At 40.1% G+C, this 14,526-nt stretch overlaps 1 protein-coding gene across 6 annotated transcripts in view; it reads right to left on the minus strand.

Annotated features, from left to right (window-relative positions):
- Positions 1–14,526, minus strand: part of NF2 (NF2, moesin-ezrin-radixin like (MERLIN) tumor suppressor) — a 184,580-nt gene that overhangs the window by 11,204 nt on the left and 158,850 nt on the right. For 5 of the 6 annotated variants that reach the window (XM_075829842.1, XM_075829860.1, XM_075829810.1 and 2 more), the window contains 2 exons: positions 12,925–13,058; positions 7,069–7,216 (listed from right to left, as the gene is read on the minus strand). In XM_075829842.1, coding sequence (XP_075685957.1) covers positions 7,069–7,216; positions 12,925–13,058 — 282 coding nt within the window. Of the gene's footprint in view, positions 1–6,303; positions 6,351–7,068; positions 7,217–12,924; positions 13,059–14,526 lie in introns of all 6 variants that reach the window. The other variant, XM_075829849.1, reaches the window with a different exon arrangement.

The following is a 14,526-nucleotide window of genomic DNA, read 5'->3' on the forward strand; positions in this document are numbered from 1 at the left end:
TTACATGGGCAGATATTCTGCCCATTAAACAAGAGCCGATTGACAATACAGCATTTCGATAGGCCCTCGTTTACACCATTTACATGGAGCAATGATCGCAAGTATGGGGATGAACGATTGTTAATACAAATCGATCATCCCCATACATTTTGCATCAGGTCGGCAGCACATTCTGTTTACACTGGGAGATGTGCGGCCGGCAAGCGACCATTTTTGTGGCCGCATAAAAGATGATCAACTGATGATTATCAACTGATCTCTACAGAGGGTGATGATCAGGAATGAGCATTGGTAGGAACAGTCATTCACCTGATCATTGGCCCGTGTAAAAGGGCCTTAATGGTGTTCGCGACCCCGCAGAAGTCAAAAAGGCCAGTTATTTACTATTCGTTTTAGTGCCACTAGGTGGAGATTTATTGTCAACAAATTCACGTTCACTCTTGCTTTCTGCTTGGCAGAACAGTAAAGAAGAGCATAGGGGCTTGAGCTCAGACGTGTTCCTCAGACCAAATATTGCTCTGTATTAGGAATGAACACATGCATATTGTAGTACTACAAAAGTTGTAGTCTATTTTGGTGAACGTGAAAACGTACAATGGGTAAGAGAGTACAAGGATTATAAAACATTACATTTTGAGTCTAAGGTCTCCAACCAATGCTGAAGATTCAGCAAAACACACTGGTTTATGTGATGTATTAAAAGAATCAGGGTATGTTCGCAGTGAGCAAAAAGGTCTGAAAATATGGAGCTGTTTTCAAGGGAAAACAGCTCCTGATTTTCAGACATTTTTTGTGCCACTCGCGATTTTTGCTGCGTTTTTCACGGCCGTTTTTGGAGCTTTTTTCAATAGAGTCTATGGAAAACGGCTCCAAAAACGTCCCAAGAAGTGTCCTGCACTTCTTTTTCACGGCCGTTTCTTTACGCGTAAAAAAACGCCACGAAAAACGCTCCGTCGGAACAGAACGCCGTTTTCCCATTGAAATCAATGGGAAGATGTTTGAAGGCATTCTGCTTCCGATTTTTCGGGCGTTTACGGCCTGAAAAACGGCCGAAAATAGGCCATGTGAACATACCCTAAGGAGCCAGTAAAATAATGTGTGGACTGTGAAGCTTGTTGCTCAGAGGACAGGCTTACAATGTTGAAGAGGCCAAGCCGTTAACAAAGTCCCTAATATACTAAAAAGGGGGACACATTATCCCACAATGCCCAACATCCATAAAACAAGTGATATAATTTCCGTAGACAAGCTTTCATATGTACGTTGGTGTTTCAGTGGGGTGCTGTGTACAGACAAACTTCCTGATCTCTGCATCATGTAGTTTTCTGGTCCTGAACATAGAGCAGCCTCCTGAACTCAGCTGGGATCGGAAAAAATTCTGACCCCAGCTGTATAACACTGATCGCCATGGTCTGTGACTGCGGCATGATCAAAGGGGACTCCCCTCTTCGATCGAGTCTCCGGAAACCCGGTGATGCAATCGAAGATCAGCGAATCCCTCTGCAGTGAGCCCTGCATAAAGGACCCCAAGTCTGTCTGTTGAGTTTGCCTGCTGTTAGGGCACACTATGTGATGCTGTTAGTTCAGGTCATTGGGCCCATGGTCGGGCTGGGATTTGCGGCCAGAATACGTACGCAAAAACGCGCCTGTATTTTGCTTGTGAAATTTTCTGTTACTTATCTTGTACTGATTTTGAGGTATACTAGTCCTTCTCAATGAATTAAAATATCAAAAACTTTATTTATTTCAGCAATTCAACTCAAAAAGTGAAACTCATATATATTCATTACACACAGAGTGATCAATTTCCAGGATTTTTTCATTTTAACCCCTTCCCGTCGTAACCCCCTCCCCACCTTACAAAAGCCATAACTTTTTTTATTTTTCCGTCGATATAGTCCTATGAGGGCTTGATTTTTGCGGGACGAGTTGTAGTTGTTCGTAGCGATTCCTCCATTGTTTTTTGAGCTTCGTTTTTACGGAATTCAATTAAAACAACATGTTAACTTTATTCTGTGGGTCAATATGATTACGGCGATACCAAATATGTATATTTTTTCTATATTTTACTACTTTTAGTAGTAAAAAACTAAGTGTAAAAATGTAATTTATTTTGTGTCGCCAAATTCCGAGAGCCATAACTTTTTTATTTTTCCGTCGATTAAGTGGTATGAGGACTTAATTTTTACGGGAAAAGCTGTAGTTTTTAATAATACAATTTTGGGGTACATGCAACGTTTTGATCACTTTTTATTCCATTTTTTGTGGGGGATTAGGTGACCAAACAATAGCGATTCTGGCGTTTACAATTTTTTTTTTTACGGCGTACACCGTGCGAGTTAAATAATGATATATTGTAATAGTTCAGACTTTTACAGATGCGGCGATACAAATTATGTTTATTTATATATTTTTTTTACTATGCTCTAGGGGGAAAATGAGAAAAGGTTTTGTTTTTTCATTTTTAATTTATTTTATTTTTACATTAAAAAAACGATTTTATTTTACAAATTTTTACTTTTTTTTTATAAGTCCCCCAAGGGGACTTCAACCAGCGATCGTGGGATCGCTTGCACGATATACTGCAATACTAATGTATTGCAGTATACCGTCTTTCTGACAGGCTTCTATTAAGCCCTGCCAGAGGCAGGGCTTAGTAGGATCACAAAGATGGCGGACCTGGTGGCCTTCATTAGGCCCCCAAGCAAGCCATAGCAACCATCGCCACCACGTGATTGCATTGCTGGAGCGCGATAAGCTGCTAGAGGGGGTCGCTCCCCTCTTTCGAACGATTTAAATGCCGCGGATGCTATTGACTGCAGCATTTAACAGGTTAAATAAGCGGGATCGCACCCGAGCGCTGTCCCGCTCGTTACTGTGAAGTTTTGGCTGTAACATACAGCAGACACCCGCATCATATGGAGCAGGTTCACTCCGTGAGCCCGTTCCATACTTCCCCTACCCGGCTATGACGTATGGATACGTCAAATGTCAGGAAGGGGTTAATGTTGATGATTATAGCTAATAATAAATGAAAACCCAAAATTTAATGTCTCAGAAAATTTGATTATTATATAAGCCCAATTTCAAAAATGATTTTTAATACGGAAATGTTGTCCTACTGAAAAGTATGTACAGTATATGCCCTCAGTACTTGGTTGCGGCTCCTTTTGCATGGATTACTGCATCAATGCGGCGTGGCATGGGGCGATCAGCCTGTGGCACTGCTGAGGTGTTATGGAAGCCCAGGTTGTAGGATAGCGGCCTTCAGCTCGTCTGCATTGTTGGGTCTGGTGTCTCATCTTCCTCTTTCCAATATCTTATAGATTCTCTGTGAGGTTTAGGTCAGGCGAGTTTGCTGGCCAATCAAGCGCAGTGATACTGTGGTTATTACACCAGGTATTGGCACTTATGGCAGTGTGGGCAGGTGCCAAGTCCTGCTGGAAAATGCAATCAGCATCTCCATAAAGCTTGTCAGCAGAGGGAAGCATGAAGTGCTCTAAAATTTACTGGTAGACGGCTGTGCGGACTCTGGACTTGATATAACACAGTAGCCCAACACTATTGCTCAGTGGTCCAAAGTCCTTTTTTCAGATGAAAGTAAATTTTGCATTTAATTTAGAAATCAAGGTCCCAGAGTCTATAGGAAGAGTGGAGAGGCATCAATCCAAGTTGCTGGCGGTCCAGTGTGAAGTTTCCACAGTCAGTGATGGTTTGGGGAACCATGTTATTTGCTGGTGTTGGTCCACTGTGTTATATCAAGTTAAGAGGAAGATGAGACACCAGGCCCAACAATGCAGACGAGCTGAAGGCCGCTATCAAAGCAACCTGGGCTTCCATAACACCTCAGCAGTACCACAGGCTGATCACCCCATGCCACGCTGCATTGATGCAGTAACTCAGTCGGAGCCCTAACCAAGTATTGAGCGTGTATACTGTACATACATACAGTAGGACAACATTTTGGTATAAAAATCATTTTTGAAATTGGGCTTCTATAATATTCTCATTTTCTGAGACAATAAATTTGGGGTTTTCATTAACTTGGCCATACTCCTCAACATTAGAAGAAAAAAATGCTGGAAATAGATCACTCTGTGTGCAATGAATCTATATAATATATGAGTTTCACTTTACGAATTGAATTACTGAAATAAAATTACATTTTTGATGATATTCTAATTCATTGAGAAGGACTAGTATGTGGTTTTCTTCTCCATTCACACGCAGTAAAAGGAAAATTAACAATTCTGCCGGTTACTTCTTGGAATCTGTATGCAGTTTTTCTGCACTCCACAGACAACGATGTGACTTAAAAGCTTAAGGAGACTCTGTCACCACATTATAAGTGCCCCATCTCCTACATAAGGAGATCGGCGCTATAATGTAGGTGACAGCAGTGCTTTTTATTTTAAAAAATGATCTATTTTCACCACTTTATTAGCGATTTTCGATTTATGCTAATGAGTTTCTCAATGGACAACTGGGCGTGTTTTACTATTGACCAAGTGGGCGTTGTACAGAGGAGTGTATGACGCTGACCAATCAGCATCATGCACTTCTCTCCATTCATTTAGGCAGCGCATAGGGATCCTTTTAGATCCTTATGTGCTGTCTTATACTAACAAATTGACGATACTGAAGTGTTTAGACAGTGAATAGACATTCCACGGGATATCTATTCACAATCCCTGCACTTCGTTACGGTTTCTGTGGTAGTTACAGCAGAGCAAGCGTAATCTCGTTGTAACCTGTTATTTACAGCGTAATCTCGCGCGATTACGCTTGCTCTGCTGTAACTACCACAGAAACAGAAACGAAGTGCAGGGATTGTGAATAGACATCCCGTGGAATGTCTATTCACTGTCTAAACACTTCAGTATCGTTAATGTGTTAGTATAAGACAGCACATACTGATCTAAAAGGATCCCTATGCGCTGCCTAAATGAATGGAGAGAAGTGTATGACGCTGATTGGTCGCTGATTGGTCAGCGTCATACACTCCTCTGTACAACGCCCACTTGTTCAATAGTAAAACACACCCAGTTGTCCATTGAGAAACTCATTAGCATAAATCTAAAATCGCTAATAAAGTGGTGAAAATAGATTATTTTTTAAAATAAAAAGCACTGCTGTCACCTACATTACAGCGCACATCTCCTTATGTAGGAGATAGGGCACTTATAATGTGGTGACAGAGCCTCTTTAAAGGTACTGTCCAGGTTGGGGGTTGTTTTTTATACTGATGACCTATCCACGGGAGGTTATCGGTATATGATTGGTGGGGTTAAGACTACTGGACCCCGCATCGATTAGCTGTGCCTCAAGGCACCGGAAGCTATACAGGGGTTGGTGCCAGAAACAGAAGACTCAGACCACTGTATAGCGGCCGTGCTGGGTCTGCTCTTATTCACATGAATAGAACTATACAGTGGTCGGAGCCTTTAGCTTCCGGCGCACGGAACAGCTGATCGGTGCGGGGTCCAGGTGTTGGACCCCTACCAGTCATATACTGATGACCTATCCGGTGGATAGGTCATCAGTATAAAAAAAAAGCCCCTAACCTTGACAACCTCTAACTCTAATGCTGGCCACACGCAGGAGATATTGGTTTGGCCGAGATATATCTCTCCTGACTTCCCCAGAAAGATGAATGCTTGAATCGGGAGATAGGTCTTATCTAGGGGAACAGAGGATTGGTTATGCTGAAATCCAACATGCCTGGCCTTTTCTTTCCTCACTCCGTCACGCTGCCCCCTTACACATTAGAGTGTTGGCAGACCCAGCAGACATTGATGAGCTCAGTTGACATTCATCTAATGCATATGTCACATAACAGAAATATGTAACAGAAATGCAGCAGAATTTTGAATTGAGCTTTTTTTTTTGCCTGAACGAAGAATTAAACATTACATACAGTGAAACCTCGCCACTTTTGTCACAGAAAAATCTATTCTAGATCAGGTGGTCTTCTCATATTTTCAGTTTTCCTATGTCATTTGACCAACTTCTTTAAGAAGACCACCTTTCTAGAAGGCCATTTTTCAATGCAATTTTGGGTGGCCATCTCAGAAAGTTTTCAATGGAATTAAAAGCAAAACAAGATAAGTAAAGCAAAGTAGATGTAAGGATAAAATTTTAAGTAGATTTAAACAGTGGAATATTGTAAATGTGTTATGGAAAAGTGGATTTCTAATTTGGAATAACCAGCCCCTCATGCTATAGGAGAACTGCACTCACATACAGACACGCAGGTTAGTTACATAAAGATTAACATTACATGCACACACGCATACACAATACCTGGCACACACTATGCGTCACTCTCAGATGCAGACTGCTCTCCTTCCCTGACAGGAAAAAAACAAAAAGCCGCGGCATGTGAACATCATATTATGCAATCAGATAAAATCAGTATGGCTGTCTCATACAGGCGAATAAGGTGTTATTCATATCAGCCTTTTCATGATTTTATCCTTACAGCAAATTCCAGTTTTATTCTTCTATTACACATTCCAGTGTGATAATTAAAAAATTTCAATTAAAAACAATGTTTACTCTGCTGATGCAGTGTTAGGGAAGTGTGACCACAGCTGACTCTCTGGGGGCTTTCAAACTTGCCTGGTCTGTGACAGCAAAGAGCTTTTACCACCAAGTTACAGTCTGCCCTCATTCTTAGACCATCAACTCTGGATAAAATAACCGCGATGACTTCAATTTTGCAAGCAGACCTTGCATTAACAAAAAAAAAAGCGCTACGAAATTTGACCAAGGTTACTTACGAGTTTTTTTTCCATCTGATAATTGTTTGATTTTAATGACATTTGTAAGTGCCCATATGAGGTCGTGGAACCCTAGCATAAGCTTCTACCGCAACTGCGCATTTTACTTTTGTCTTTAAAAAAAAAAGTATAGCTCAAGTTTTATTGTGGCATAAAATATTTATGAAGTTCCGGTGAAGAATTGTGAGAAACGTTGAAAAATTTTGCTCCGACACTGATCAAATCAACAGGAATTTTACATGGTGAAAACAGCCCATACAGCGACATAACTGCCATTCCGTCTCACCTTTTTTATTGTATTCTGCTTGCTGCCTGCATTCTCATGCATTATATCCATTGCACTTTCACGTTCCTTCAACTTGAGTGATTCTATTTCCGTTTTCAGTTCATTCAGCTGTTCCTGTAAGTGGCGGCTTTTCTCCATGTACTCCACCCTGAATAAAAATAATATGCATGTATGAAAAATATCTCCATTATTAACATGAAGAAACATGGTAAAATCAATACAGATGTGTCTTTCTAAATTCAATTTTATTACCTCTGAACATTAAGTATTCATCTTAATAAATAGCTTTTGACAATCCACAATAGTTTTTTCATGGACTGTACTGCCACCAAACATGAATACAGTAAACCATGACTCATTCATTTCTATATATATTTTGAAAGGTTTGATTACGGAACAGAGACTATTGTGCATTCCTTAAATTCACAAGATAAGAGGAATACCTTTTTCGTAGTGCATTAGTGCAAAAGAGAACAAAAATGCAGAGCGCTACTAAGATTCGACACATATGCATTTTATTGTCAGTGTGTGGTACTCCTGAACTGAACTTAGATTATAGGGTTTTATGGCAATCTAAAGGCCGTATTACACGGGCCAACGATCGGGCTAATGTGAATTCATATCAACGCTAATTCCCGACCATTGCCCTGTGTAAACAGGGCAATGATGAGCAAACGCTCGTTCATCGGCTGATTGTGTCGTTTATGCAGCATTAAAAATAAGCGTTGTCAGTAGCACATCTCCCTGTGTAAGCTGGGAGATGCGCTGTCAACAATGAAAATGTATTGGGACGAAGTAACGAGCGCTCGTTCTCATACATAAACATTGTTCCTTGTGAAAGGAGAAATTGAGCGCCGATCAACGAGCTGTCTCGATCTGCGCTCCTTTTCACGGCCCACGTTGGGCCGTGTAATAGGACTCTGGTTCAATACAACTATGAGGTGTCTGGTTGTTACGTCAATATTTATGATGCAGCCAGCTATAAATCCAACCGTCACAGATATTTTCAATTATTGTTTGTTTATGGGATTAAAACCAATGAAAATCTGTTCCATCACTCCAACCAAAAAAATCTTTCATTAATAATAACAACTGGTCGAGGTACTGTTTATATTTTCTGTCTTTACTGATTAACCCCTTAGTGTCTAAGCCTGTTTTGGCCTTCAGGACCAGCCCCATTTTTGCAAATCTGACATGTGTCACTTTATGTGGTAATAACTCCAGAATGCTTTTACCTATCCAAGCGATTCTGGGATTGTTTTCTCGTGACATGTTGTACTTTATGATACTGAAAAAATTTTGTCATTAAATTCAATATTTATTTGTAAGAAACGCCAAGATTTAGAGAAAATTAGCAAAAATTAGCATTTTTCTAAATTTTAATGTATTTACTTGTAAAACAGATAGTAATACCACACAAAATACATACTAGTTTATATTTCCCATATGTCTACTTTATGTTTGCGTAATTTTTTGAACATTCTTTTATTTTTCTAGGACGTTACAACGCTTAGAACTTTAGCAGCAATTTCTCATATTTTCAAGAAAATTTCAAAAGGCTATTTTTACAGGGGCCAGTTCAGTTCTGAAATGGCTTTGAGGGCCTTATATATTAGAAAGTCACCATAAATCACCCCATTTTGAAAACTGCACCCATCAAAGTATTCAAAACAGCATTCACAAAGTATTTTAGCCCTTTAGGCGTTTCACAGGAATTAAAGCAAAGTAGAGGTGAAATTTACAAATTTCATTTTTTTTCTTCAAAAATTCATTTGTAATACATTTTTTCTGTACCACAGAAGGTTTTACCCAAGAAATGCAACTCAATATTTATTGCCCAGATTCTGCAGTTTTTAGAAATACCCCACATGTGGCCCTAGCGCGGTAATGGACTGAAACACAGGCCTCAGAAGCAAAGGAGCACCTAGTGGATTTTGGGCCTCTATTTTATTAGAATATATTTTAGGTACCATGTCAGGTGCGAGGAGGCCTTGTGCTGCCAAAACAGTGGAAACACCCCAAAAGTGACCCTATTTTGGAAACTATACCCCTCAAGGAATTTATCTATGGGTATAGTTAGCATTTTGAACCCACAGTTTTTTTGCTAAATTTATTTGAATTAGTATGTGAAGGTGAAAATCTACTTTTTTTGTGAAAAAATTAGGAAATTTTAAATTTTTACAAGGAATAAAGTAGAAAAAACATCCCAACATATGTAAAGCAATGTCTTCTGATTATAGCAATATCCCATATGTGGTAATAAATTGCTGTTTGGACCCACAGCAGGCCTCAGAAGAGAAGGAGCACCATTTGGATTTTGGATTTCTGATTTTGCTGGAATAGTTTTCAGTGCCGTGTCGCGTTTGCAATGCACTGGAGGGAAGAAAACCGTGGAAACCCCCCAATAGTGACCCCATTTTGGAAACTATACCCCTCAAGGAATTTATCTATGGGTATAGTTAGCATTTTGAACCCACAGTTTTTTTGCTAAATTTATTTGAATTAGTATGTGAAGATGAAAATCTACTTTTTTTCTGAAAAAAGGTAGCCATTTTTAATTTTTACAAGGAATAAAAGGAGAAAAAGCACCCCAACATTTGTAAAACAATTTCTCCTGATTACGTAAATACCCCATATGTGGTAATAAACTACTGTTTGGACCCACACCGGGGCTTAGAAGGGAAGGAGCGCTATTTGGCTTTTGGAGCTCAAATTTAGCTGGAATGTTTTTGGGTGTCATGTCGAATTTGCAAAGCCCCTCAGAGACCGAAACAGTGGAAGCCCCCCAAAAGTAACCCCATTTGGGAAACTACACCACTTAAGGACTCTATCTAGGGGTATAGTGAGCATTTAGGCCCCACACGTCTTTTGCAGAATTTATTAGAATTAGGCCGTGAAAATTAATATCAACATTATTTCCACTAAAATGTTGCATTTTTTCAATTTCACAAAGGATAAACGAGAAAATGCACCCCAACGTTTGTAAAGCAATTTCTCCCGAGTACGGCAATACCCCACATGTGGTCATAAATGTTTTCATTAGAAAGTAATTAACCCTTTACGAACTGATTCATGTTTTGCTTTTTCGTTTTTCCTCCCCGCTTTCCAAGAGCCACTACTTTTTTATTTTTCTGTCAATAGAGCGGTGTGGGGGCTTATTTTTTGCGGGACGAGCTGTCGTTTTTATTGGTACCATTTTTTGGTACGATGCCATATCGGTGGACATAAACGGCTGTTTGGGCACGCTGTAGGGCTCAGAAGGGAGGGACGCCATTTGGCTTTTGGAGCGCAGATTTTGCTTGGTAGTAGCTCTGGCGTTTTGCTGGTATTTCAGTTTATAATGTTGGGGCACATGTAGGCTGGGCAGAGTACATCAGGGGCATAATAAGAGGGTATAATAATGGTTGTAAATAAATAATAACCCACAGATATGTGGCCAGTGTCGCACTGATAAATAGTGCCCGATCTTATCCACTTTTGGAACACTCTGTACATTTTGCATCGCCATAATCTGGGAGCCGGAACTTTTTTTATTTTTTCACCACCGGAGCCGTGTGAGGGCTTATTTGTTGCGGGACAATCTGTAATTTTCATTGGTACCATTTTGGGGTACATGCGATTTTGTTGATCACTTTTTATTCAATTTTTCGGCAAGCCAGGTGACCAAAAACCATCAATTCTGACAATGATTTTTATTTATTTTTGACGGCGTTTACCCTGGGCTATAAATGACTATTATACTTTATTCTGCGGGTCGGTACGATTACGGCGATACCATATGTATATAGGGTTTTTTATGTTTTGCAGCGTTTGAGCAATAAAATAACTTATTTAGAAAATAAATGTATTTTCTGTGTCACCGTATTCTGAGAGCCGTAACTTTTTTATTTTTCAGTCAAAAAAGCTGTGTAAGGGCTTGTTTTTTGCGGGACGGGTTGTAGTTTGTATGGGTACTATTTTGGCGTACATGCGACTTTTTGATCACTTTTTATTACATATTTTGTGAGGGGTGGTGACCAAAAAATAGTGATTCTGGCATTGTTTTTTGTTTTGTTTTTTTGCGTGGTTCACTGTGCGGGAAAAATAATATTATAATTTTATGGTTGGGGTCGTTACGAACGCGGTGATACCAGATATGTGTACTTTTTTTTTACGTGTTCATTTTTTTTCCTATAATGAAAGACTTATTATAGGAAAAAAAGCAGTTCTTGTTTATATCACTTATAACTTTTATTTTTACACTTTTTTTAAAACATTTTTATTCTTTTTTTTACTTTTTTCACTTGTCCCACTAGGGGACACTTAGACTTGCAGCTTTGATCGCTGCTGGAATACATTACACTACACACGTAGTGTAATGCATTCCAACTGTCATTGTGACGTGACAGTCACACTGACAGGAAGCCTACGACGACCACCCTCGGGGTGGTCCTCATAGGCTTCTGTACATGGCAACCCGGAAGCCATTGTCTGGCGTCCGGTTGCCATGGGTACCATCGCCAGCCCCCGTGATTTCACATGGGGGCTGCCGATCGGCGCTAAAGACCTTAATTGTGGCGTTCAAAATCGAGCGCCGCAATTAAGGGGTTAACTGCCGATATCAGCGGCGACAGGCCGCTGATCGGCAACGGGGAGAGCAGGGCTGACACCCTGCACAGTTAACCGCCGCTGCGGTGTAGCGCCGCGCGGCGGTTAACTGTCAAAGCACTGCCGTAACTGTACGTCAAGGTGCGCGAACTTACTGCTCACCATGACGTACAGTTACGTCATGGTGCGTTAAGGGGTTAAATGCTACATTTATTCTGTTATCAGACGAGAAAACTTGAGAAGCAATATACATAAACAGGTCTAGGTCCCTTCAAAGACCAACATCCTTATAGCAAAAAGAAAATGGCAGCAGCAAATGACATGTACGTTGTAAGAGCTGATCAGGTTGCAACTCTGAGAATGAAAAGGTCAGCAAAAAAAAATAGTAAATCTCTACTACGGCACTTATGATATATGTCCATTACACTGTTAAAACCCACCATCAATTGATGAATATAGCCCATAAGCATCCAAAGTGGTATCTTTTTTCCTAACAAACGTCCTTTATTTTAATATACAATTTAATGAAATGCCATTAAAGGCTCCGTACACCTTTGTAATAGCTTTTGTTTTATTTAATAAAAGTGTGTTTTGCGCAACTTTCTGAAAACGTATTCAAAATTATTTTTACTTTTTTTAGATACAGCTGCTTTGTATACAGAGCAGCTGTATCTAGAACTGAAACCTGTACCCGTCAGGTCAGTGGCACTGACGGGTTCAGTGTCAACGGATCACGCAGAATCGAGCTATCACATCTAACTTATCATAACTTTGATGTGATAGATTACAGGTGGATCCTGCGTTTCAGAGACACGCAGGACCCACTGACACTGAACCTGTCAGTCATGCTGACTTGACAGATTCCAGTGCCAGCGCACAATACAACTGTTGTGTATACAGGATACAAAGCAGCTGTATCCCAAAATTTTTTTTTTTAATAAAAAGTATTTAAAACACATTTTTATGAAGAAAAAAAAAAAACAACGATTTCAAAAGGTGTACATAGCCTTTAATGAGTATAAATACCTAGTGGGAAGGATATTAGCATACATCTTCCGCCCTGAAAACTAGCTATACCTCGATCTACATCAGATTGTGAGCCCATTTGGGGATAGGGAGTGATGACAATCTCTGTACACTGCTGCAGAATATGTTGGCGCTATATAAGCAACATTAAATAAAAACAACCTACAGAAACTAAAATGGCATTCAAAGCTCTCAGTCAATACATAGTTCATTTGATACACATACAGGTAAGACAACTCTTACTTTTCCTTTTCAATTTCCATAGATAAGCGTTTCATATCAGTGTCCTTGAAATCATAGGGCAGGCTGTCCCCGAGCATACTGAAACTTGGCACATCGACAGGGGGCACAGAGCTGCTGCTAGTTCCTGCTGCTTGCTAGAAAAAGTAATGACTTAAGTTCAGAAAAATTGCATGTTTTAGAATAGAACAAAAAAAAAAAAAAAGTAACAAGGTATACCAAGATTGCAATTCAGGAATCTTAAATTCTATTCAGTTAGTGGTGTTGGATGGTAGCCTTTTTATGCTTCCGGCGGTCAGGAAAAGAAAAGTTCCATGATTGTTGTGAAATATTTGGTATGCTTACAAGCCCTGGTGAGATCCTATATTTAAGCTGGCTGTCCATAAACATAAGACAGCTGTTGGCCAAACACTCCCCCGATGTCCGTATAAACGTGCATGTCTGGTTGCCGCACCGCTACTTCTCTCCCGGCAGAGCAAAGGATCGAGCATGTTGAAATCCATCAGGGGACAGCCATACTCATTGAATTGTCAGCGGATCCACTTCTCTTCGTTACCACCCAGCTTCTGGCAGTGCACAGACACACAGCGTGTCCTCGCGAGATCACGCTGTGACGTCACTCACTTCCTCCCACAGGAACTTCATCGCGTCGGACGAGCGAGGACACGCTGTGTGTCTGTGCACTGCCAGAAGCTGGGTGGTAACGAAGAGAAGTGGATGATGCTGATTCGTCAGCATCATACACTTCCATTCATAACGCCCAGCTAGTAAAACAAGTAAACACACCCAGATGTTACACACACAATACACGCCCAGTTGGACATAACTTTAAACACGCCCAGTTGTACATAAGAAAGGCTCATTTGCATAAATATAAAAATGCTCATAACTTGGCCAAAAATGCTCGTTTTTGAAAAAGAAAAACGTTACTCTTATCTACATTGCAGCGCCGATCTGCTACAATAGGAGATAGGGGTTTGAAAATCTGGTGACAGAGCCTCTTTAACATCCCCATTGATAACCCAATCTCCTCATCCGCCTCTCAGTTTCTATCTAAAACCTCTTTCCTAAGCCTTTCACAACATGAAAACTGGAATTCACCTAATCTGGTCTTTTTTCCGGCTCTGTTTAGTTTCTGCCTTAATTAACTCTCCTCTTCCCGCTCTCTTCTCTCTTTTCTATCCAAAATGCTCATTCTTCTCAGGAGGCACATACAGAAATCTACATGCCTACGTTCTCCTGTCCCAATCTGGTTGCCAAACATTAGAATGAAATTCTCAAATTTTCTGTACACTAAATGTGAATCTGTATAGTTTCATTGTGCAACTGTGGGTGGGAGATTGTTGGGTGGGAGATTGTTGGGTGGGTGGGTTTTAATTATGTAAATTAACAGTTGAAAAAAAACAGCCTCAATAAAGATTACTTGATTTAAAAGAGCTAGAGAATACAGAGGAAAAAAAAATAGTATATACAAGTCATATAATGGCCAGAAACAGAGTTATTCCTCATGTACACACATATGACAGCTTATTCTAAAAAGTCACCTGAAAAGACAGGTATGCTTTAACCCCTTTCGGACACAGATGATTTTTTTCAAATCTAACA

Source organism: Rhinoderma darwinii, chromosome 1 (genome assembly GCF_050947455.1).
Source record: "Rhinoderma darwinii isolate aRhiDar2 chromosome 1, aRhiDar2.hap1, whole genome shotgun sequence".
In the NCBI taxonomy this organism is placed as follows: domain Eukaryota; kingdom Metazoa; phylum Chordata; class Amphibia; order Anura; family Rhinodermatidae; genus Rhinoderma; species Rhinoderma darwinii.